The sequence below is a fragment of the Chiloscyllium plagiosum genome, unplaced genomic scaffold (assembly GCF_037043375.1).
Source record: "Chiloscyllium plagiosum isolate Xiang-an unplaced genomic scaffold, Cpla_swu_hap1 HiC_scaffold_13, whole genome shotgun sequence".
NCBI lineage: Eukaryota > Metazoa > Chordata > Chondrichthyes > Orectolobiformes > Hemiscylliidae > Chiloscyllium > Chiloscyllium plagiosum.
This window is the reverse complement of record NW_028270151.1, coordinates 4871905-4894140: the sequence shown is the minus strand read 5'-3', so window position 1 is coordinate 4894140 and position 22236 is coordinate 4871905. Positions and strand designations below refer to the sequence as shown.

The 22236-nt window shown below is 42.9% G+C and overlaps 1 protein-coding gene across 1 annotated transcript; it reads left to right on the top strand.

Annotated features, from left to right (window-relative positions):
- Window positions 1-613: 613 nt before the first annotated feature.
- LOC122556366 (odorant receptor 131-2) lies at window positions 614-16746 on the top strand. The gene is made up of 2 exons (XM_043702999.2): window positions 614-736; window positions 15651-16746. Exon 2 carries the CDS (start codon window positions 15785-15787, stop codon window positions 16742-16744), a length of 960 nt encoding a protein of 319 aa, XP_043558934.2. The 5' UTR covers window positions 614-736; window positions 15651-15784; the 3' UTR covers window positions 16745-16746.
- The last annotated feature ends 5490 nt before the right edge of the window (window positions 16747-22236 follow it).

The following is a 22236-nucleotide window of genomic DNA, read 5'->3' as shown; positions in this document are numbered from 1 at the left end:
GGGTGGGAGCCAACACAGCTCTATATACCATGTGCTTGGTGTTGGATCTGATGTTTTTGTTCTCAAACATCCTTTTCCTCAGCGAGTTTTGAGAAGATTTGTAGCTCAGGTTGAGGTTCTGGATGTAGGTTTGCTCGCTGAGCTGGAAGGTTCGTTTTCGTATGGTGACAAAACGTCTGAAACCTACATCCAGATCCTTTTCCTCAGGCAGCCGAAGGTTGTGCTAGCACACAGTGTGAGGAATGAGTGTGCAGAAAAGCGATAGCAGCAACTATCTGTTGGAGCAGTTGGGAAGGTACTTGTGATATAAACTTCCAAAAATTCATTGGACAGCGATATATTTTTAGATTGACATTGTAAATGCTTTGTTCCCCAAATCTTTCAGAAAATATGTTCACCATTTAGTTACAATTGTATACACGACTTTAAATGTCTTGCTTTTGAGGTCAGTATCTAATAGGGAAGTGGTGTGGGCGGATATAACTTTCAGAATCAGTACAACCCCTAAGACCTTCTGATTGGATCCTTGTTACTTACCAGTGAAATCAACTTGAAATCCCAGGGAGTAGCCTCTAGTACTTCAATAGTCACACACTGTCTTTGGGTTACAGGCATTTTACAGTCCAGAGAATTAATTTTTTTAGAAAAATAATTGTCAGAAAAGCATGCTTCAAGGAAGAACATTAGAATAATCAATACTTGTCGAAAATCACACGGATGATACAGGAAATCTCAGGTAAATCATATCCTTAGACTAAAAAGAGTAAATTGAATTAGTGAAATGATTAATAGGAGTGTTCATTTACAATGATTAAAACGGCTAATAATAGGAACTAAGATCAGGAAACATCTGACTCATTGCTTGGAAAGTGCTTGTGCAGAAATGACACTGAAAAAAAATGCTAACATTACTTTTAAATGGCCTGTTCACCCAGATTATTAGTAACCTGTAAAGTTATTATTGTTTCCCAATTACTTTTGAGTCTTAACAATGACTGCAAATATGAACAATGGTGCTTCTCGTTAGTGTGGTGATTTATTGTGGCTAACTGGGAGAATATTATATAAATAATCAATAAAAGCTGCAACTTTTAATCATTAGGAATTGAAACAATTGTTTACAGGGAATCAATTACAGATGCTACAAACAGTAAGACGTTAGGTGTTACGCTACATCTTACCTGACTAGCAACCAGGAAGTTGTAATTACTTGGTGTATAGTGAAAGTTTCTGAATAAATTGATAAGGTACTCTCAGGCCATCAACCAGCAGTCATTCTGCACTGTATGTCTGATCAGTTCTTTTTACATGTTACAATGATAATAGGTTTGGATTTAACAACAGAAATTGCTTGAAACATTCAGCAGGTCTGGCAGCTCTGTGAAGAGAGAAGAGTGTTAATGTTTTGAGTCCAGTGACCCAGGTCCGCTAACAATTTCTGTTTTTATTTGTTCCAGATCTCGAGCATTCACAGTTCTTGTTTCCCTCCTAGACCTTTGTCATCCTCTAACATTAGAACTAACTTTGTCCTTACTATTGTTTAGAACTACATCCAATACCATCCTAAAGTTATACCTAATTGTCTTAACTTTATACTGACTCATGTCACAAAGATAAATCTTAAGCTGTCTCTGTTATTGCATTAACTTTGTCCTGGCATCTAATTTTTACACCATTATGATGTTAGGCATCTATAACTTGGGCTAGATCAAGGAATTAAATTTCACCTAGTACAACATTTTAAAAGTTTATTTCCTAGCTCTCTAAAATTTGTCTGTCGAAGGACATCGATATGGATGTCTGACACTCAGTGACCTTCTTGACCCTGGCACAAGGGAGGCAAAATTTTATCCTGGAATCAATCCTGCATCCACAGAAATATTTGTGTGTTCCCTTAACTATTGAATTCCCCATTACTATGTTTCTGACACCTTGTTCCTGACCCTAACCTGCACAGCTGAGGGACAAATGGTGCCATAAACCTGGCTTTGGTTGCACTCTGCAAGAGACCCATTACCTCACTTACATTCAGAACAACTTTCCAGTGACAGAACGAGATATCTCCGGGAATTCGACACTCGCTCTCTAATCCTCCTCGTTTCCCCATTCCCTCTCTGCCAGCGTACTGTAATCAGTGCAGTGATCACCTCCTACAGCATACTCCCAAGGAAGCTTTCACATTGTGATGCACCAGAGATGCCACTTACTGCTCCAGATACAAGTGCCAGGCTTCAGCTTGTCCAGCTGTGGGGGGTGGATCTGTGTTCTGCACAAGAGGCTGCGTAGGACACAGCAGGAGTCTGAGGGTTTCTAGATGTCACAGGGTATGCTTTCAGTGATCCCGAAATACTGTTTATTAGCCAAGTATCTAAACTTATCAAAAATGGGGATGTAATTTAATTTCAAAAGCAAGCTACTGTGGATGCTGGAAAACTGAAATAAAAATAAATGCTTGAAATAATCAGCAGGCCAGGCAACTCTATCTATTCCACTCATTATCTTGTATATCTTGATCAGGTCTCCTCTCTTCCTCCTTCTCTCCAGAGAGAAAAGTCCAAGCTTATTCAACCTTTCTTCATAAGGCAAGCCCTCCAGTCCAGGCAGCATCCTGGTAAACCTTCTTTGCACCCTCTCCAAAGCCTCTGTATCCTTCCTATAGTAGGGCGACCAGAACTGGACACAATATTCCAAGTGTGGTCTCACCAGAGACTTGTAGAGTTGTAGCAAAACCTCGCGGCTCTGAAACTAGATCCCCCTGTTAATGAAAGCCAAAACACCATAAGCTTTCTTAACAACCCTATACACTTGGGTGGCAACTTTGAGGGATCTATGCATTTGCACACCAAGATCCCTCTGTTCCTCCACACTGCCAAGAATCCTGCCTTTAATCCTATATTCAGCATTCAAGTTCGACCTTACAAAATGCATCACTTTACATTTATCCAGGTTGAACGCCATCTGCCATTTCTCAGCCCAGCTCTGCATCCTGTCTATGTCACGCTGCAGCCTGCAGTAGCCCTCTATACTATCGACGACACCTCCAACCTTTGTGTCATCTGCAAATTTACTAACCCATCCCTCAACCTCCTCATCCAAGTCATTTATAAAAACTACAAAGAGCAGAGGCCCAAGAACAGAGCCCTGTGGGACCCCACTCAACACTGACCTGCAGGCAGAATACTTTCCATCTACAACCACTCTCTGCCTTCTGTCAGGCAGCCAATTCTGAATCCAGATAGCCAAATCTCCCTGTATCCCATACTTCCTGACTTTATGAATGAGCCTACCATGGGGAACCCCTTATCAAATGCCTTGCTGAAGTCCATATACACCACATCCACTGCTCGACCGTCTTCGACCTGTCTTGTCACCTCCACAAAGAACTCAATAAGATTTTTGAGGCATGACCTGCCCCTCACACAGCCATGCTGACTGCCTTTAATCACACTATGCTTTGCCAAATAGGCATGAATCCTATCCCTCAAAATTCTTTCCAAAGCTTTGCTGACCACAGACGTAAGACTGACTGGTCTGTAATTGCCAGGGATTTCCCCATTCCCCTTCTTGAAAAGAGGAACAACATTCGCCTCCTTCCAATCCTCCGGTATGACTCCCGTGGAGAGTGAGGAGACAAATATCCTCGCCAGCAGCTTAGCAACCTCCTTTCTCACTTTCCGGAGCAGCCTGGGATAAATCTGGTCTGGCCCTGGGGACTTATCGATCTTAATATTTTCCAAAATTTCCAGCACATCAACTTCATCAATCTTGATCTGGTCAAGACTGTATCCCAGCTTCTCGAAGTTCTCATTCACAACAAGTCCCCTTTCCTTGGTGAAAACTGAAGCAAAAAACTCATTGAGGGCTTCCCCTATCTGCTCAGACTCCACGCACAAGTTCCCTCCGCTATCCCTGATCGGCCCTACCTTCTCCCTGATCATTCTCTTATTCCTCACGTATGAGTAAAATGCCTCTGGGTTTTCCCTAATCCTTCTTGCCTAGCCTTTATCGTGCCCTCTCCTGGCTTTCCTCATTCCATTTCTGAGCTCCTTTCTAGCAAGCCTGTAATCCTCTAAAGCTGTGCTAGATCCTTGCTTCCTCCACCTTACGTAAGCTGCCTTCTTCCTTTTGACGAGAAGTTCTCATCATCCAAGGTTTCTTAATCTTACCCCTTCTTACCTGTCTCAGAGGAACAAATTTGTGCATCACTCGCAACAACTGCCCCTTACACAGTCTCCACATGTCTGCTGTGCCCTTTCTGTGGAACAATTGCTCCCAGTCTGTACTTTGCAACTCCTGTCTGAAAGCATCATAATTTCCTTTTCCCCAATTAAATATCTTCCCTCGGTAACTGCTCCTTTCCCTCTCCAAGGCTATGGTAAATGTGAGGCAGTTGTGATCACTGTCAACAAAGTGCTCTCCCACCGCAAGATCCGACACCTGTCCTGGCTCGTTGCCGAGCACCAAATCCAAAATGGCCTCAACCCTCGTCGGTCTGTCTACATACTGAGTAAACATGACCTCCCAACTCCTGTACTCAATGCTCTGTCCAATAAAGGAAAGCATACCAAATGCCTTCTTCAATATCCTAACCAGCTGAGACTCCACATTCAAGGAACTATGCACCTGCACTCCAAGGTCCTTCATGATGTTACAAACCTCTGGAATGTCACCTCTCAGCCTCCAACACCCCAGGGAATATAGCCCGAGTCTATTAGTCCCAGCCTATTCAGCCTCTCATCAGAACATAAGAACGTAAGAATAAGGAGCTCCTCCATCTGGCCCTTCAAGTCTACTCCACTGATCTTTTTGTGGACTCACCTCCCCTTACCCGCCCCCTCACTATAACCTGTAATTCCTTTACTGTTCAAAAAAAAATCTACCTTCGCTTGAAAAACATTTACTGAAGTAGCATCAACTGCTTCATTGGGCAAGGAATTCCACAGATTCACAACCCTCTGGGTGGAGAAGTTCCTTTTCAATTCAGTCCTAAATCTGCTCCCCTTAATTTTGAGGCTATGCCCTCATGTCCTAGCTTCACCTGCCAGTGGAAACATCCTCTCTACATCTATCTTGTCTGCACCCTTCATAATTTTATGTTTCTATAAGATCCTCCCTCATTCTTCTGAATTCCAATGAATAAAATCCCAGTATACTCAGTCTCTCCTCATAAGACAACCCCCTCAACTCCGGAATCAGTCTAGTGAACCTCCTCTGCACCCCATCTAGTGCCAGTACATCCTTTCTCAAGTAAGGAGACCAAAATTGCACGCAGTACTCCGGGTGCATCCTCACCGGGACCCTGTACAGCTGCAACATAACCTCCCTGCTTTTAAACTCAATCCCTTTAGCAATGAAGCATTTTCCTTCCTAATTACCTGTTGTACCTGCAGACCGATCTTCTGTGATTCGTGTACAAGGATACCCAGGTCCCTCTGCATAGCAGCATGCTGCAACTATTTACCATTTAAGTTATAGTCTTTCTTACTGTTACTCCGACCAAAATGACTTTACATTTATTAGATTGTATTCCATCTGCCATTTGCCCACTCACTCAATGTATCTATGTTCTTCTGCAAAGTTTCAAGTCCTCTGCACACTTTGCTCTGTCTTAGTGTCATCTGCAAACATTGACATACTACACCTGGTCCCCAACTCCAAATCACCTATGTAAATTGTGAATAATTGTGGTCCCAGCACTGACCCCTGAGGCACACCATTAATTACTGATTGCTAACCAGAACAGCACTCTCCCTATAACTCAAACTCTCCAACCCTGGCAACATCCATGTAAATCTTTTCTGAACCCTTTCAAGTGCAGCTGAACACGTGGTTGCAAGGCTGGTGGAGGAGAGAGCTTCAGATTTGTGGATCCTTGGGAGACCTTCTGGGGAAGGTGGGACTGGTACAAGGAGGATGAGTTGTACCTGGACTGGAAGGGTACCAATATCCTGGGTAGAAGGTTTGCTGGAGTTCTTTGGGAGGGTTTAAACTAGATTGGCAGGGGCATGGAAGCTGGAGCTACAAATCTGAAGATGGGGTAGCTGGTGAACAGGCAGATACAGCATGCAGAGAGTCTGTGAGGAAGGACAGACAGCTGATAGGGCAAAGTTGCAGTCAGTGTGATGGGTTGAAGTGTGTCTATTTTAATGCAAGAAGTGACAGGAATAAGGGTGATGAACTTAGAGCATTGATCAGTAATTGGAACTATGATGCTGTGGCTATTATGGAGACTTGGATATCACAGGCACTACAATGGTTGTTGGATGTTCTGGGGTTTTGATGTTTCAAAAGGAATGGGGGGATGAGGTAAAAGAGGTGGGGGGAGTGGCATTGCTAATCAGGGATAGTATCACAGTTGCAGAAAGGGAGGGCATCGAGGAGGGACTGTCTACTCGTGCAGTATGGGGTAGAAGGCAAAAACAGCAAAGGAGCAGTCACTTTATTGGGAGTTTTCTATAGACCCTCCAATAGCAACAGAGACAGAGAGGAGCAGATTGGGAGGCAGATTTTGGAAAGGTGCAGAAGTAACAAGGTTGTTGTCGTGGGTGACTTCAACTTCCCTAATATTGACTGGAACCTCCTTCGTGCAAATAGTTTAGATGGAGCAGATTTTGTCAGATCTGTCCAGGAAGGGTTCCTGATGCAATATGTAGATAGGCTGACTAGAGGGGAAGCCATATTGGATTTGGTGCTTGGCAACAAACCTGGACAAGTATCAGATCTCTCGGTGGAAGAGCATTTCAGTGATAGTGATCACAACTCCATGACCATGGAGTGGAGTAGGAGCAGACGGTATGGGCAAGTATTTCATTGGGAGTGGGGGAATTACAATGCAATTAGGCAGGAACTGTGGAGCATAAAGTGGAACAGATATTCTCAGGGAAATGCACAACAGAAATGGGAAGGTTGTTTAGGGAGCACTTGCTGTGAGTGTTGGACAGGTTTGTCCCACTGAGGCAAGGAAGGGATGATAGGGTGAAGGAACCTTGGATGATAAGAGTCAAGAAGAAGAAGGAAGCTTACTTAAGGTTGAAGCGGCAAGGATCAGACAGGGCTCTAGAGGGTTACAAGGTAGTCAGGAATGAACTGAAGAATGGACTTAGCAGTGCTTGAAGGGGGCATGATAAAGTTTTTGGTGGAAAGGAATAAGGAAAACGCCAAGGTGTTCTACACTTATGTGAGGAACAAGAGGATGCCCAGAGTGAAGGTATAATGGTGGGAACTTGTGCCTGGAGTCGGATGGGGTAGAGGAGGTACTTAATGAATACTTTGCTTCAGTATTCACTAGTGAGACGGACCTTATCATTTGTGAAGACAGCGTGACACAGGCTGATATGCTCAAACAAGTTGATTTAAAAAGGAGGATGTGCTGGAAATTTTGAAAAGTGCAAGGATAGATAAATCCTCTGAGCCAGATGGGATATACCCAAGGTTACTATAGGAAGCGAGGGAAGGGATTGCTGCACCTTTGGTGATGATCTTTGCATCATCACTGTCCACTGGAGTAGTGCCAGATGATTGGAGGGTGGCAAATATTATTCTCTTGTTCAAGGAAGGGAATGGGGATAATCCTGGGAATTACAGACCAGTTAGTCTTATGTCGATGGTAAGGAAATTATTGGAGAGGATTTGAGAGACAAGATTTATGATTATTTGGAAAAGCATAGCTAGAGATAATCAGCATGGCTTTGTGAGGGGCAGGTCATGTCTCACAAACCTTCTTGAATTCTTTGAGGATGTGATAAAATACATTGGTAAAGGTAGAGCAGTGGATGTGGTGTATGTGGATTTTAGCAAGGCATTTAATAAGGTTCCCCATGGTAGACTCATTCAGAAAGTAAGGCGACATGGGATACAGGGAAACCTGGCTGTCTGAATAAAGAATTGGCTGGCCCATAGAAGACAGAGGGTAGTGGTAGATGGAAAGTATTCAGCCTGGAGCTCAGTGACCCGTGGTGTTTCACAGGGATCAGTTCTGAGTCCTCTGCTTTTTGTGATTTTTATAAATGACTTGAATGAGGAAGTGGAAGGGTGGGTTAGTAAGTTTGCTGATGCCACAATGGTTGGTGGAGTTGTGGATAGTGTGGAGGGCAGTTGTAGGTTGCAATGGGACTTGGAAAGTCAATTTTGAATGCAGAATACAGGGTTAAAGGCAGGATTCTTAGCAGTGTGGAGGAATAGAGGGATCCTGGGGTCCATGTGTGGGCTTTCATTAGCAAGGGGATTGAGTTTAAGAGCCACAAAGTTATGCTGCAGCACCATAAAGCCCTGGTTAGACTGCACTTAGAATATTGTGTTCAGTTCTGGTCGCCTCATTATGGGAAGCTTTAGAGAGGGTGCAGAGAAGATTTACCAGGATTCTGACTGGACGGGAGGGCATGTCTTATGAAGAAAGGTTGAGCGAGCTAGGGTTTTTCTCATTGGAGCAAAGGAGGATGAGAGGTGACTTGATTGAGGTGTACAAGATGATGAGAGGCATAGATAGAATGGATAGCCAGAGACTTTTTCCCAGGGCAGAAATGTCTATGACAAGGGGGTATTATTTTAAGGTGATTGGAAGAAGGTTTCGGGGAGATGTCAGAGGCAGGTTCTTTACACAGAGAGTGGTGGGTGTGTGTGGAGTGCATTGCCAGCAATGGTAGTAGACTCAGATACGTTAGGGACATTTAAGCAACTCTGGGATAGGCAGATGGATGATAGTACAATGAAGGGTATGTAGCTTAGTTTGATCTTAGAGTTGGATAAAAGGCCAGCATAACATTGAGGGCCGAAGAGCCTGTACTGTTCTATGTTCTATGTATGTTCTAAGTTTCACAACATCCTTCCAGCAGCAGGGAGACCAGAATTGCATGCAGTATTCTAAAAGTGGCCTAACTAATTTCCTGTACAGCCACACTATATAAACCTGCCTGCACATGGTCCATCCCATTCTATATCTTGCTTGTTCATGTGTTTGTCCAAATGCCTCTTAAATATTGCTACTTCTACCACGTCTCTGCATAAAAATTCTTGCCTTGCACATCTCTGTTAAACTTTCCCCCAGTCACCTATGCCCTTTAGTATTTGACATTTCCAACCTGATAAAAAGACTATTCACCATAACCATCCCTCTCATAATTTTATATACTTCTATCAGGTCACCCCTCAGCCACTAGTGAAAACAATCCAGGTTTGTGCAACTTCTCCTTATAGATAATACTCCACAATCCAGGCAGCATCCTGGTAAACCTTTTCTGCACCCTCTCCAAAGCTTCCTCATCTTTCCTACACAGCAGCGACCAGAACTATACACAATGCCCCAAATATGGCCTAACCAAAGTTTTATGCAGCAACAACATGACTTTTTTACTTTTATACTCAATGTCCCGACCCAATGAACCCTATGCGGTACACCTTCTTTACCACTTTAACCTCTTGTGTTGCCACTTTCAGGGAACTATGGACTTGGTCCCCATGATCCCCCTGCATTTCAATGCTCCTCAGTGTCCTATCATTTACTGTATACTTTCCTCTTATATTTGACCTGTGAAAATGCATCACCTCACACTTGTCCAGATTAAACTCAGGCAGCTGAGGGGTTGGCAAGGTGGCTTAGTGGTTAGCACTGCTGTCTCATAGCACCAGGGTCCCAGGTTCAATTCCAGCCTTGTGCAACTGTCAGTGTGGAGTTTGCACATTCTCCTCATGTCTGTGTGGGTTTCCTCCTGCAGGCCATGTAAATCGATCATGCTAAATTGCCCATAGTGTTAGGCGTGTTAGTGATAGGGAAAATAGAGGTCTTGGTGGGTTACTCTTCGGAGAGTCGGTGTTGACTGGTTTTAGCCGAAGGGCCTGTTTCTACACAATAAGGAATCAAATCTGCCATTTCTGTGCCCAACTATTCCGTATCCTTTGACAATTTTTTAGGCAGTCCACAACTCCCCCAATTTTTGCACTGTCTGCAATCTTACTAATCAGACCTCCTACATTTCCAGCCAACTTATCCACTTGAGTCGTAGACCTTCAGTCAGAAAACATTCCTCTACAACTGTAGACCTGTGGGTCTGACTTTGATGGTGGGTAAGTTGTTGGAGGTGATTCTGAAAGATAGGATTTGTATGAATTTGGAGAGGCAAGGAATGCTGGGGGAGAGTCAGCATGGGTTTGTTGTCTCACATACTTGATTGAGTTTTTTGAGGAAGTAACCACAAGAAGTCTGATGAGGGCAGAGAAGTGGACATAGTTTACTTGGACTTTAGTAAAGCCTTTGACAAGGTTCCACCTAGTGGACAAATTAGCAAAGTTAGCTCACGTGGGATTCAGGGTGAGCTTGTCATTTGGATATAAAATTGGCCTATCAGCAGGAGACAGAGGGTGGTGGAGGGTTGTTTTTCAGACTGGAGGCCTGTGACCAGTGGTGTTCCACAGGTTAAAGCTGGTTCCAATTTTGTTTGTCATTTATATAAATGATTTAGATGAGAATATGGATGGCATTGTTAGTAAGTTTGTGGATGACACCAAGATTATAGAGTCATAGAGTCATAGAGATGTACAGCGTGGAAACAGACCCTTCGGTCCAACTCATCCATGCCGACCAGATATCCCAACCCAATCTAGTCCTACCTGCCAGCACCCAGCCCATATCCCTCCAAACCCTTCCTATTCATATACCCATCCAAATGCCACTTAAATGTTGTAATTGTACCAGCCTCCACCACTTCCTCTGGCAGCTCATTCCATACACGTACCACCCTCTGCATGAAAAGGTTGCCCCTTAGGTCTCTTTTATGTCTTTCCCCTCTCACCCTAAACTTATGCCCTCTAGTTCTGGACTCCCCAACCCCAGGGAAAAGACTTTGTCTATTTATCTTATCCATGCCCCTCATAATTTTGTAAACCTCTATAAGGTCACCGCTCAGCCTCCGACGCTCCAGGGAAAACAGCCCCAGCCTGTTCAGCCTCTCCCTGTAGCTTGATCCTCCAACCCTGGCAACACGTTTGTAAATCTTTTCTGGACGCTTTCAAGTTTCGCAACATCTTTCCGATAGAAAGGAGACCAGAATTGCATGCAATATTCCAACAGTGGCCGAACCAATGTCCTGTACAGCCGTAACATGACCTTCCAACTCCTGTACTCAATACTCTGACCAATAAAGGAAAGCATACCAAACGCCTTCTTCACTATCCTATCAACCTGTGACTCCACTTTCAAGGAGCTATGAACCTGCACTCCAAGGTCTCTTTCTTCAGCAACACTCCCTAGGACCTTACCATTAAGTGTATAAGTCCTGCAAAGATTTGCTTTCCCAAAATGCAGCACCTTGCATTTATCTGAATTAAACTCCATCTGCCACTTCTCAGCCTGGTCAAGATCCTGTTGTAATCTGAGGTAACCCTCTTTGCTGTCCACTACACCTCCAATTTTGGTGTCATCTGCAAACTTACTAACTGTACCTCTTATGCTCGCATCCAAATCATTTATGTAAATGACAAAAAATAGAGGGCCCAGCACCAATCTTTGTGGCACTCCACTGGTCACAGGCCTCCAGTCTGAAAAACAACCCTCCACCACCACCCTCTGTCTTCTACCTTTGAGCCAGTGCTATATTCAAATGGCTAGTTCTCCCTTTATTCCATGACATCTAACCTTGCTAATCAGTCTCCCAAGGGGAACCTTGTTCAATGCCTTACTGAAGTCCATATAGATCACATCTACTGCTCTGCCCTCATCAATCTTCTTTGTTACTTCTTCAAAAACTCAATCAAGTTTGTGAGACATGATTTCCCACGCACAAAGCCATGTTGACTATCCCTAATCAGTCCTTGCCTTTCCAAATACATGTACATCGTGTCCCTCAGGATTCCCTCCAACAACTTGCCCACCACCGAGGTCAGGCTCACCAGTCTATAGTTCCCTCGCTTGTCTTTACCACCCTTCTTAAACAGTGGCACCATGTTTGCCAACTTCCAGTCTTCCGGCACCTCACCTGTGACTATCGATGAAACAAATATCTCAGTAAGAGGCCCAGCAATCACTTCTCTAGCTTCCCACAGAGTTCTCGGGTACACCTGATCAGGTCCTAGGGATTTATCCACTTTTAACCATTTCAAGACATCCAGCACTTCCTCCTCGTAATCTGGACATTTTGCAAGATGTCACCATCTATTTCCCTAAAGGCTATATCTTTCATATCCTTTTCCACAGTAAATACTAATGCAAAATATTCATTTAGTATCTCCCCCATTTTCTGTGGCTCCACACTAAGGCCGCTTTGCTGATCTTTGAGGGGCCCTATTCTCTTCCTCGTTACCTTTTTGTCCTTAATATATTCGTAAAAACCCTTTGGATTCTCCTTAATTCTATTTGCCAAAGCTATCTCATGTCCCCGTTTTGCCCTCCTGATTTCCCTCTTAAGTATACTCCTACTTCCTTTAGACTCTTCTGAGGATTCACTCGATCTCTCCTGTCTATACCTGACATATGCTTCCTTCTTGTTCTTAATCAAACCCTCAATTTCTTTAGTCATCCAGCATTCCCTATACCTACCAGCCTTCCCTTTCACTGTAACAGGAATATACTTTCTCTGGATTCTTATTATCTCATTTCTGAAGGCTTCCCATTTTCCAGCCGTCCCTTTACCTGCGAACATCTGCCTCCAATCAGCTTTCGAAGGTTCTTGCCTAATACCGTCAAAATTGGCCTTTCTCCAATTTAGAACTTCAACTTTTAGATCTGGTCTATCCTTTTCCATCACTATTTTGAAACTAATAGAATTATGGTCGCTAGCCCCAAAGCGCTCCCCCACTGACACCTCAGCCAGGTGCCCTGCCTTATTTCCCAAGAGTAGGTCAAGTTTAGCACCTTCTCTAGTAGGTACATCCACATACTGAATCAGAAAATTGTCTTGTACGCACTTAAGAAATTCCTCTCCATCTAAACCTTTAAGACTATGGCAGTCACAGTCTATATCTGGAAAGTTAAAATCCCCGACCATAACCACCCTATTATCCTTACAGATAGCTGAGATCTCCTTACAAGTTTGTTTCTCAATTTCCCTCTGACTATTAGGGGATATATAATACAATCCCAATAAGGTGATCATCCCTTTCTTATTTCACAGTTCAACCCAAATAACTTCCCTGGATGTATTTCCGGGAATATCCTCCCTCAGCACAGCTGTAATGCTATCCCATATCAAAAATGCCACTCCCCCTCCTTTTTGCCTCCCTTTCTATCCTTCCTGTAGCATTTGTATCCTGGAACATTAAGCTGCCAGTCCTGCCCATCCCTGAGCCATGTTTCTGTAATTGCTGATATCCCAGTCCCATGTTCCTAACCATGCCCTGAGTTCATCTGCCTTCCCTGTTAGGCCTCTTGCATTGAAATAAATTAGTCATATAGTGGACAGTGAGGAAGGTTTTCTCAGATTACAACAGGATTTTGATCAATTGGGTCAATGAGCTGAAGAGTGGCAGATGGAGTTTAATTTGAATAAATGTGATGGATTGCATTTTGGTAAAAGAAACGAGGTCAGGACTTATACAATTCAAAATAGGACATTGGGTAAAGTTGTAGAACAGAGAGACCTAGGAGTTCATGTCTATAATTCTTCTAAGTTTGCATCACATCTAGATAGAGTGGTTAGATTAGATTGCCTACAGTGTGGAAACAGGCCCTTTGGCCCAACAAGTCCGCACTGACCCTCCGAAGAGCAACCCACCCAGACCCATTCCACTACATTCACCCCTGACTAATGCACCTAACACTACAGGCAATTTAGCATGGCCAATTCACCTGACCCTGCACATCTTTGGACTGTGGGAGGAAACCGGAGCACCTGGGGGAAACCCACGCAGACACGGGGAGAATGTGCAAACTCCACACAGACAGTTGCCCGAGGCAGGAATTGAACTGGGGCCCCGGGTGCTGTGGGGCAGCAGTGTTAACCACTGAGCCACCATGCCGCGCACTTAGGAAGATGTTTGGCATGCTTGTCTTCATTGCTCAGACCTTTGCGTATGGGAATTGGGATCTTACATTGCAATTGTAAAGGACATTGGTGAGGCCTCTTCTGGAATATTGTGTCCAGTTCTGGTCGCCCTGTTATAGGAAAGATATTATTAAGCTACTAATAATAAATACCAGGGCAGCATGGTGGCTCAGTGGTTAGCACTGTTGCCTCACAGCATGGATCTGAGTTCAATACCAGCCTTGGGTGACTGTCTGTGTGGAGTTTGCACATTTTCCCCATGTCTACGTCAGTTTCTGCCAACGGTCCAAAGATGTGCAGATTAGGTGGATTGGCGATGGGAAATTGCTCATAGTGTGCAGGCTGGGTGAATTAGCAATGGGAAATACAGAGATCGGGTCAGGTGGAACCCTTTTTGGAGGGTTGGTGTGGATCCAATGGGCCGAATAGCCTGTTTCCACACCGTAGGGATTCTATGAAAGCTGGAGAAGCTTCAGAAGAGATTTACCAGGACGTTGCCAAGAATGGAGGATTTGAGTTATAAAGATAGGCTTGGACTTTTTTCACTGGAGCATAGGAATTAGAGTGATCTTATAGAGGTTTATAAAATCATGAGGGGTATAAATAAGGTGAATGGTCGGTGTATTTTTCCCAGGGCAGGGATTTCAAGATTAGAAGGCATTTTTTTTAAGGTGAGAGGTGAATGATTTAAAAAAAGATATGAGAGGCAATTTTTTTGACACAGAGGGTGGTTCATGTGTGAATGAACTTTCTGAGGAAGTGGTGAATATGGGTACAATTACAATGTTTAAAATATATTTTGGTAAGTACATGAAAAGGAAAGGTTTAGAGGGATATGGGCCGAGCGCAGGCAGGTGGGACCAGTTTAGTTTGGGATTAGATGGCATGGGCTGATTGGAGTGAAGGGGCTGTTCTCATGCTGTATGACTCTCTGACTCTGACTATCACTACCCTCTGTCTTCTATGACCTGGTCAATTTTGTATCCAATTTGCTAAACCCTGTGAATCCCATGTGACAAAATCTTCTGGACCAGCCTACTATGGAGGCACTTTGTCAAATGCTTCTGTAAAGTCCACACTGACTGTCCCTCGTAACTCCATATTTTTCCAAATGTGAGCAAATCCTGTACCTAAGAATCTTCTCCAATTAATTTACCTGCCTCTGATGTAAAGCCTACAATTTCCTGAATTATCCCTGTCGTCTTCTTAAATAAAGGAACGAAGAGTGATGGAATGTCACTTCTGTTCAATAAAATCAGTAGCAAGGACACTGACTCAAGACAGACCAGATATCAGTGACGCCTTCCTGAACTTCTCAAGTTAAATGTAGTGATGAGAAAAACGCATTCTGTCGCAGCCTCCTTTGTAATGATATGATACTTATTCATGTAGCCTCTTCAATATAATGAATTCAAATCTTTAAGTGACCTTAAAACATGTTGCTATTAATCTTCCATCTAAGTGCCTTTGCTGTGAGTAAACTATTTCTCACACTATACAATGTCTTTAAAACTGACTCAGAGCTGCAGACATGTACCTTAAAGGAAACATTTCTTTGTGTGTGGCCTGTTGGTTTCTGCGTGACACATTCATGTGGTTGTCACCAGTTGCTTGTTTGTGTTGATAAATTTTATTCTTTAGAGTTGAGTTGATTTTTAAACATCTTTTTGACCTTTATAGGGTTGCAGACAGATAACATCAATGCACAGGAAAGCGCATTAACTAAAATGACAAGATGCCCTTTACAGATGATGGAGGAATAGCTTGGCACATTTTGTTCACTGCCTTTCAAAAGAAGAACATTAGATTGAGTCATGAACAGCTCCAACGAGACTTCTTATTCCTTTGTTAACATGGTGAAGACTTCAGTTTACCTGACTGATTTTACTGTCACTGCAGCATGCTGTCATGCGATAGTAAGTACGGTGCAGCAAGAATTGGAATTAAAACGTGAGCCTAGATACATCCTCCTGGGCCAGCATCTCATCTATGCATCTATATATTTTGCTTTGGGCACTCTGACAAATGGTTTTCGACTTTTCAGCATCAACTCACCGAAAATTCTCTGCTGGATCCTGTTCACAGTGCAAGTAACGTTCGCACAGTGCATCATGCTAACTTTAACACTAATGTCCTTGAACGCTTGTCTGGCTATCTGCTGGCCTTTGCGATATAAACCACTTGTTGATTCAGTTAAAAACAAAATAACTGCAATAATGTGGATCTTAGCAGTGCAGAATCCATTGTGGTCAATAATATATCAAAGTCTTAACGTCTCTTTAGCAAATATAATTGAAAAGGACAACAGCTGTCCCAGTCCAATGAATGGTGTTGCTTCAAGGTATATTGGAATTGCATTTGTCCTCCTATGTTTCATTTTGATTGTGTTGTGTTACTGTTTAATATACAGAGAAGGAAAAAGGGCTGGACATTTTGTCACCTCAAATGTTCAAGCCAGGAAGACAATTCTTATTCATGGTGTGCAATTAAGCTTTTTCATTATTCCTGTTCTGATCACAATAGGACTTGGTAAAAAGCACACACTGACAACGTTATCTCTCATCAATACTGTCATTTTCTCCGTGGCTCAGTGTCTGAGTCCTGTGGTCTATGGCCTCAGATGTAAAGAGCTTCGAAATAGGTTAAGAAAGACCAAATTCTGCTGCTGCACTTTTAAACATGGGAGGAGAAATGACCATGCTTTTCAGCAAGATGTTAACCTTGCTGCTGCTCCTGTGACTGATGCCTACAGTAGCCAGGTTTGCAATCCCTGACAATTGGATCACTTTTTTTTAAGTTGAAACTTTATTGCTGGAACAGCACAGCAGGTCAGGCAGCATCCAGGGAACAGGAGATTCGACGTTTCGGGCACAGGCCCTTCCTCAGGACTTTGATCTCCAGCATCTGCAGACCTCACTTTCTCCTCACTTTTTTTTAAGCCTTGTATGATAGCAACTGATAGAATCATAGACATCACCTCATGGACAGAGATTACTTAGATTTTCTGATGATGTTGGCTCTTTCCAAAAGCTATTCGATTAGTTCCACTGCTAGGCTTTTTTACTCAGTATCTTTATAAAGTTTTCTCTTTAGTTATAGAGTCAAAGGGTCATACAGCATGGAAACAGACCCTTCGGCCCAACTACTCCGTGCCGACCATGCTCCCAAGCTAAACTAGTCCCACCTGCCTGCGCTGGGTGCATATCCCTCCAAACATTCTCTATTCATGTACTTATCTAAATGTGTTTTAACATTGTAACTGGTAGCCACACTCACCACTTCCTCTGGATGATCATTTCTCACATGAGCCACTCTTCGTGTTAAAAAAAAATGCCTGTAACGCCCTTTGTAAATCTTTCTTCTCTCACCTTAAAAATATGCGCCCTAGAAAAACCACTTGCCATTCACATTATCCATGCCCCTCATGATTTTATCAGCCTCTATTAGGTCACCCCTCAATCTCCTATGTTCCGATCAAAAAGTCCCAGCCTATCCAGCCTCTCCTTATAACTCAAACCCTTCATTCCTGGCAACATCGTGGTAAATCTCTTCTGAATCCTCTCCAGCTTAATAATAACTTTCCCATTGCAGGGCAATCAGAACTGGACACAGTATTCCAGAAGGCGAAAGTGGGTACTGCAGATGTTGGAGATTAGAATCAAGATTAGAGTGGTGCTGGAAAAGCACAGCAGGTCAGGCAGCATCCAAGGAGCAGGAAAATCGAGCAAAAGGCCTCACCAATGTCCTGTATAACCTCAGCATTACATCCCAATTCCTATATTCAAAGGCCTGAGCAATTAAGGCAAGTGTGCTAAATCTATATGTGATGTTTATTTGACCACTTCCTGCTTAGAGGTTATTATCAATCCTTTCTAATGAGTGAATTCAGGAACATACCAACTGACTCAAAGTGTTAAACTAAAATCACATGGGATTCAGAGTGAACTGGCAAATGGATACAAAACTGGCTTGGTCATAGAAGACAAAGGGTAATGGTGGAAGGGTGCTTTTCTGAACGGAGGCTGGTAGCTAGTGGTGTTCCAGAGGGATCAGTCTTAGGTCCTGTGTTGTTGTAGTACATATAAATGATTTGCAGGAAAATGTGAATGGTCTGATTAGTAAGTTTGCAGATGACATGAAGATTGGTGGAGTTGCTGATAGTGGCAATGATAGTGAAAGGATACAACAGGATATAGATAGATTGGCAAGTTGGGCACAGAAATGGTAGGTGGAGTTTAATCCACACCAAGGTGAGGTGATACATTTTGGAGGATCAAATTTAGACGTAAATTATACAGTAAATGGCAGAACCCTTCGGGACATTAACATACAGGCGGATCTGGGAGTGCAGGTCCACAGTTCCCTAAATGTGACAGCACAGGCGGCCAAGGCAATTAACAAGGCAGCTGGCATGCTGGCCTTCATCTGTCGGGGCATGGAGTACAAGAGTTGGCAAACCATGTTGCAGCGACAATAAACCTTGTTAGGCTGCATTTGGAGTACGGTGTGCAGTTTTGGTCACCACACTGCCAGAAGGACGTGGAAGCTTAGGAGAGAGCACAGAGAAGGTTCACCAGGATATTGCCTGGTCTCAAGGGCATTGGCCTATGGGGAAAGGTTAAAAAGATAGGATTGTTTTCACTGGAAAGACAGCGACTGAGAGGAGACCGATAGAGGTCAACATAATTATGAGAGGCGTAGATAGGGTGGATAGTCAGAGACTTTTTCCCAGGGTTAAAGTTTCAATTTTAAGGGGCACAGGTTCAAGGTGAGAGGGGGAAGTTTAAGGGAGATGTGCGAAGGATGTTTTTTCACACAGAGAGTGGTAGGAGCCTGGAACACACTGCCAGAAGAGGTGGTGGACTCAGGCACGGTGGGGACATTTAAGAGGCATCTGGATGGTTACATGATTAGGGAGGGAATAAATGGACATGGACGAAATAAGAGCAGAAGATTTGTTTTATCATTTAGATAAGGCAAGATGATCGGCACAGGCTTGGAGGGCCGGAGGGCCTGTTCCTGTGCTGGACTTCTCTTTGTTCTTTGTTACTGACTTTACACCCCTGTTCTTTCTCTATTGAACTGCAACATTTCCCCAGTATTGATCAAATATTATTCAGAAATAAAAACTGTTCCAAACTGCCAAAAATATGCTATTGTTATTTGTAATTTGAAAATTAAACCTAACTCAGACCATAACATATAGGAGCAGAATTAGGCCATTCAGCCCATTGGCTGACATCTTTTTCAAGCCCATTCTCCTGCTTTCTCCCTGTAACCCTTGATCCTCTTTACTAATCAAGACCCTATCTATCTCTGTCTTAAATACACTCAAATAAGTTGGTCTCCACAGCTCCCTGTGGCAATGAGTTTCATAGATTCACTCCCCTCTGACTGAAGAAATTCCTCCTCATCTTAGTTCTAAAGGGTCACCCCTTCACTAAGGCTGTGCCTCTCTTACTAATGGAAACATCTTCTCCACATCCACTCTTCCAGGCTTCACAGTATTCTGTAAGTTTCAATCAGATTCTCTGTCATCATTCTATACTTGGTTAAATTTCAACTGCTGTTATACAAAGATAATCAGACCAATTCCATTACCAGCTTTAAGCATCAAGGAGCTAACAGAAATTCAGCAGGTCTAGCAGCATCTGTAGAGGAGGAGAAAGCAGATTTAATGTTCCGGGTACAGTGACCCTTCTTCTGAATACTAGCTGCTCTGTTCTGAAGAAGGGTTACTTAACTATCACCTGATGAAGGAGTGTCACTCCGAAAGCTAGTGTGCTTCCAATTAAACCTGTTGGACTATAACCTGGTGTTGTGTGATTTTTAACTTTGTACACCCCAGTCCAACACCGGCATCGCCAAATCATTACTTAACTCTGTTTCTGTCTCCACAGATGCTGCCAGACATGCTGAGTTTCTCCAGCACTTTTGAATTTTGTTTGTTTCAGATCTCCTGCATCTGTACGTGCAGAATTACATTGTACTTTACCCAAAAACTACATGAATCCATGTAAGATTCTGTAAGTCTGTTTTTTAGATTAGAATCAGTCTGCCCATTGTAGCGCAGACAGTCTCACACAGGGATGCTCACACCTTCAATACCTTATCTGGGCTGACATTACAGAAACTGTTAAAGTTAAATTGTTGAGAATGTAACTTTTAAATGTTCTGCGATTTACATATGAAAGAATTGAAACTAACTTGGTCATTCTAAAAGATGAGAGACTTAACAAACAATCCAGGTCTTTTTCAATATACAATTTCAGTTACATCATACTGTAAACTTTTGCTATAAATTCTGTGTCTTACAGTCTTATACTCCACAACCACCTGATGAAGGAGCGTCGCTCCGAAAACTAGTGCTTCCAAATAAACCTGTTGGACTATAACCTGGTGTTGTGTGATTTTTAGCATCTGTAGTTGTTTGTTTTATTTAAGGGAACTGACAGAACTGAGTTTCACGAATCACAAGCTTTGTAGCATATTTGGTTTGGAAAAGCAAAAGTTGTGCTCATGGGAATCCAAAACTTGGCTCTCTGACCAGTTAAAAATGTGAAAAATAGAAAGCTGTTAACAAATGAGCCTTTTGCCCTTGTACAAACTGCACACCACTTGCAGTTCAATTGGACAAATTTAGATTGGATTTCACTCAAAAACTGAGTTAAAAAGAATACTCTAGCCAGGATTGACAAAAGCATCTTGAATATGTTTACATCAGGACACTGATTATTTCAGTATATTTTTAAAGTTGAAGAAATTGTCTGAAAAGTTAAAGTGTCCAATGTAAGATTTCCAAACTGAAAAGAGTAGGATGGAAGATACAGCAAATCCTGAAGTAGTGACAAGGTGACACCAAACCTTTGTTATAAAAACCATTGGTGAATGAGATCTGACAGGAATCATTCCAGACATTTATTAACACCATCTAAAGTCTCGAGAGTGTGGTGCTGGAAAAGCACAGCAGGCCAGGCAGCATCCAAGGAGCAGGAACCCTTCCTGATGAAGGGCTTATGCCAAAAAACGTCAATTCTCCTGCTCCTTGGATGCTGCCTGACCTGCTGTGCTTTTTCAGCACCACATAGTCGACTCTGATCTCCAGCATCTGCAGTCCTCACTTTCCCCTATCAGAAAGTCTGCCCATTTACCGAGGATTGTAACATTAAAGTTACAGAGTTATGTAATTCATTTCACCTGTACAAATGGGATTCAAGATATATTTCTAACTAACCTGTGCACAGTTGCTGTTTCACACATCTGGAGCAAATGGGACTTGAAAACAGACCTCCTGACTCAGAGGTAAGGACATTACCACTGTGCCACAAGAGCCCTAATTAATGGAATTTAAATCCAGTTCAGTTTATCTCTGACAGCTACAATAATTGGGACCTCCCAGAATCCAATTCTAATGAATAAAGACCCACAGTGTAAAATCACTCACATAATTTGATTCTACTTGGGTCACAAAATAACTTGGTTGCAATCTCGTAAAATCCATTATGGATGTAATTTTTTTTCTCCCCATTCACTTGTTTTTAGATTCCCTACAATGTGGAAACAGGCCTTTTGGCCCAACAAGTCCACACCGACCTTCCGAAGAGTAACCCACCCAGACACATTCCCTTCCGACTAATGCTCTTCTCACCTGAAAGGAAATAATTTTTCTTGGGCACTGAGTCCTCTCAGGTGGTTGCCACTGTCCTATCACAACAACCAAAGCAAACTGCTTAGTACAAGCCGCAGTCTGGATGTGATAACAAGGTGGCTAATTTCCCCACAGTTATTAGGGAATGACAAAATAATGCTGCAAATTTTATACAACAAAAGTAACTCTTATCTTCCCTAATTGAGTATTAGTGTTGTCACACAATTTGGAGAAGTTAAAGTATACCCAAGTTTCAGCATGGCACAGACTTTAATATAACAGTGAAGTTAAATCAGATATTGTTTTCTTCAAAGTACAGGTGCACAATCCTTTATCCGAAATGCTCAGAATTCAGAATTTTTCAAATTTCAGAATAAGTGACAGTTTGATGGTGAAATTTTTAAAAATCTTACCAAACAGCAGAGGCACTGTGAGTAAAACAGGCCCTGAAACAGAATTGAGGCCTGCCAGTGCTGGGCCACGCCCCCACACATCGTATCTGAGTGGGTGTGGAGTTGAGTGAACTGTTTGCATGCCAAACAACCTGGTTACTGTGATAAAACTTCACGAGAAAACCTTCGGGTTTCGGGATTTCGGATTTCAGGATTTTGGATAAAG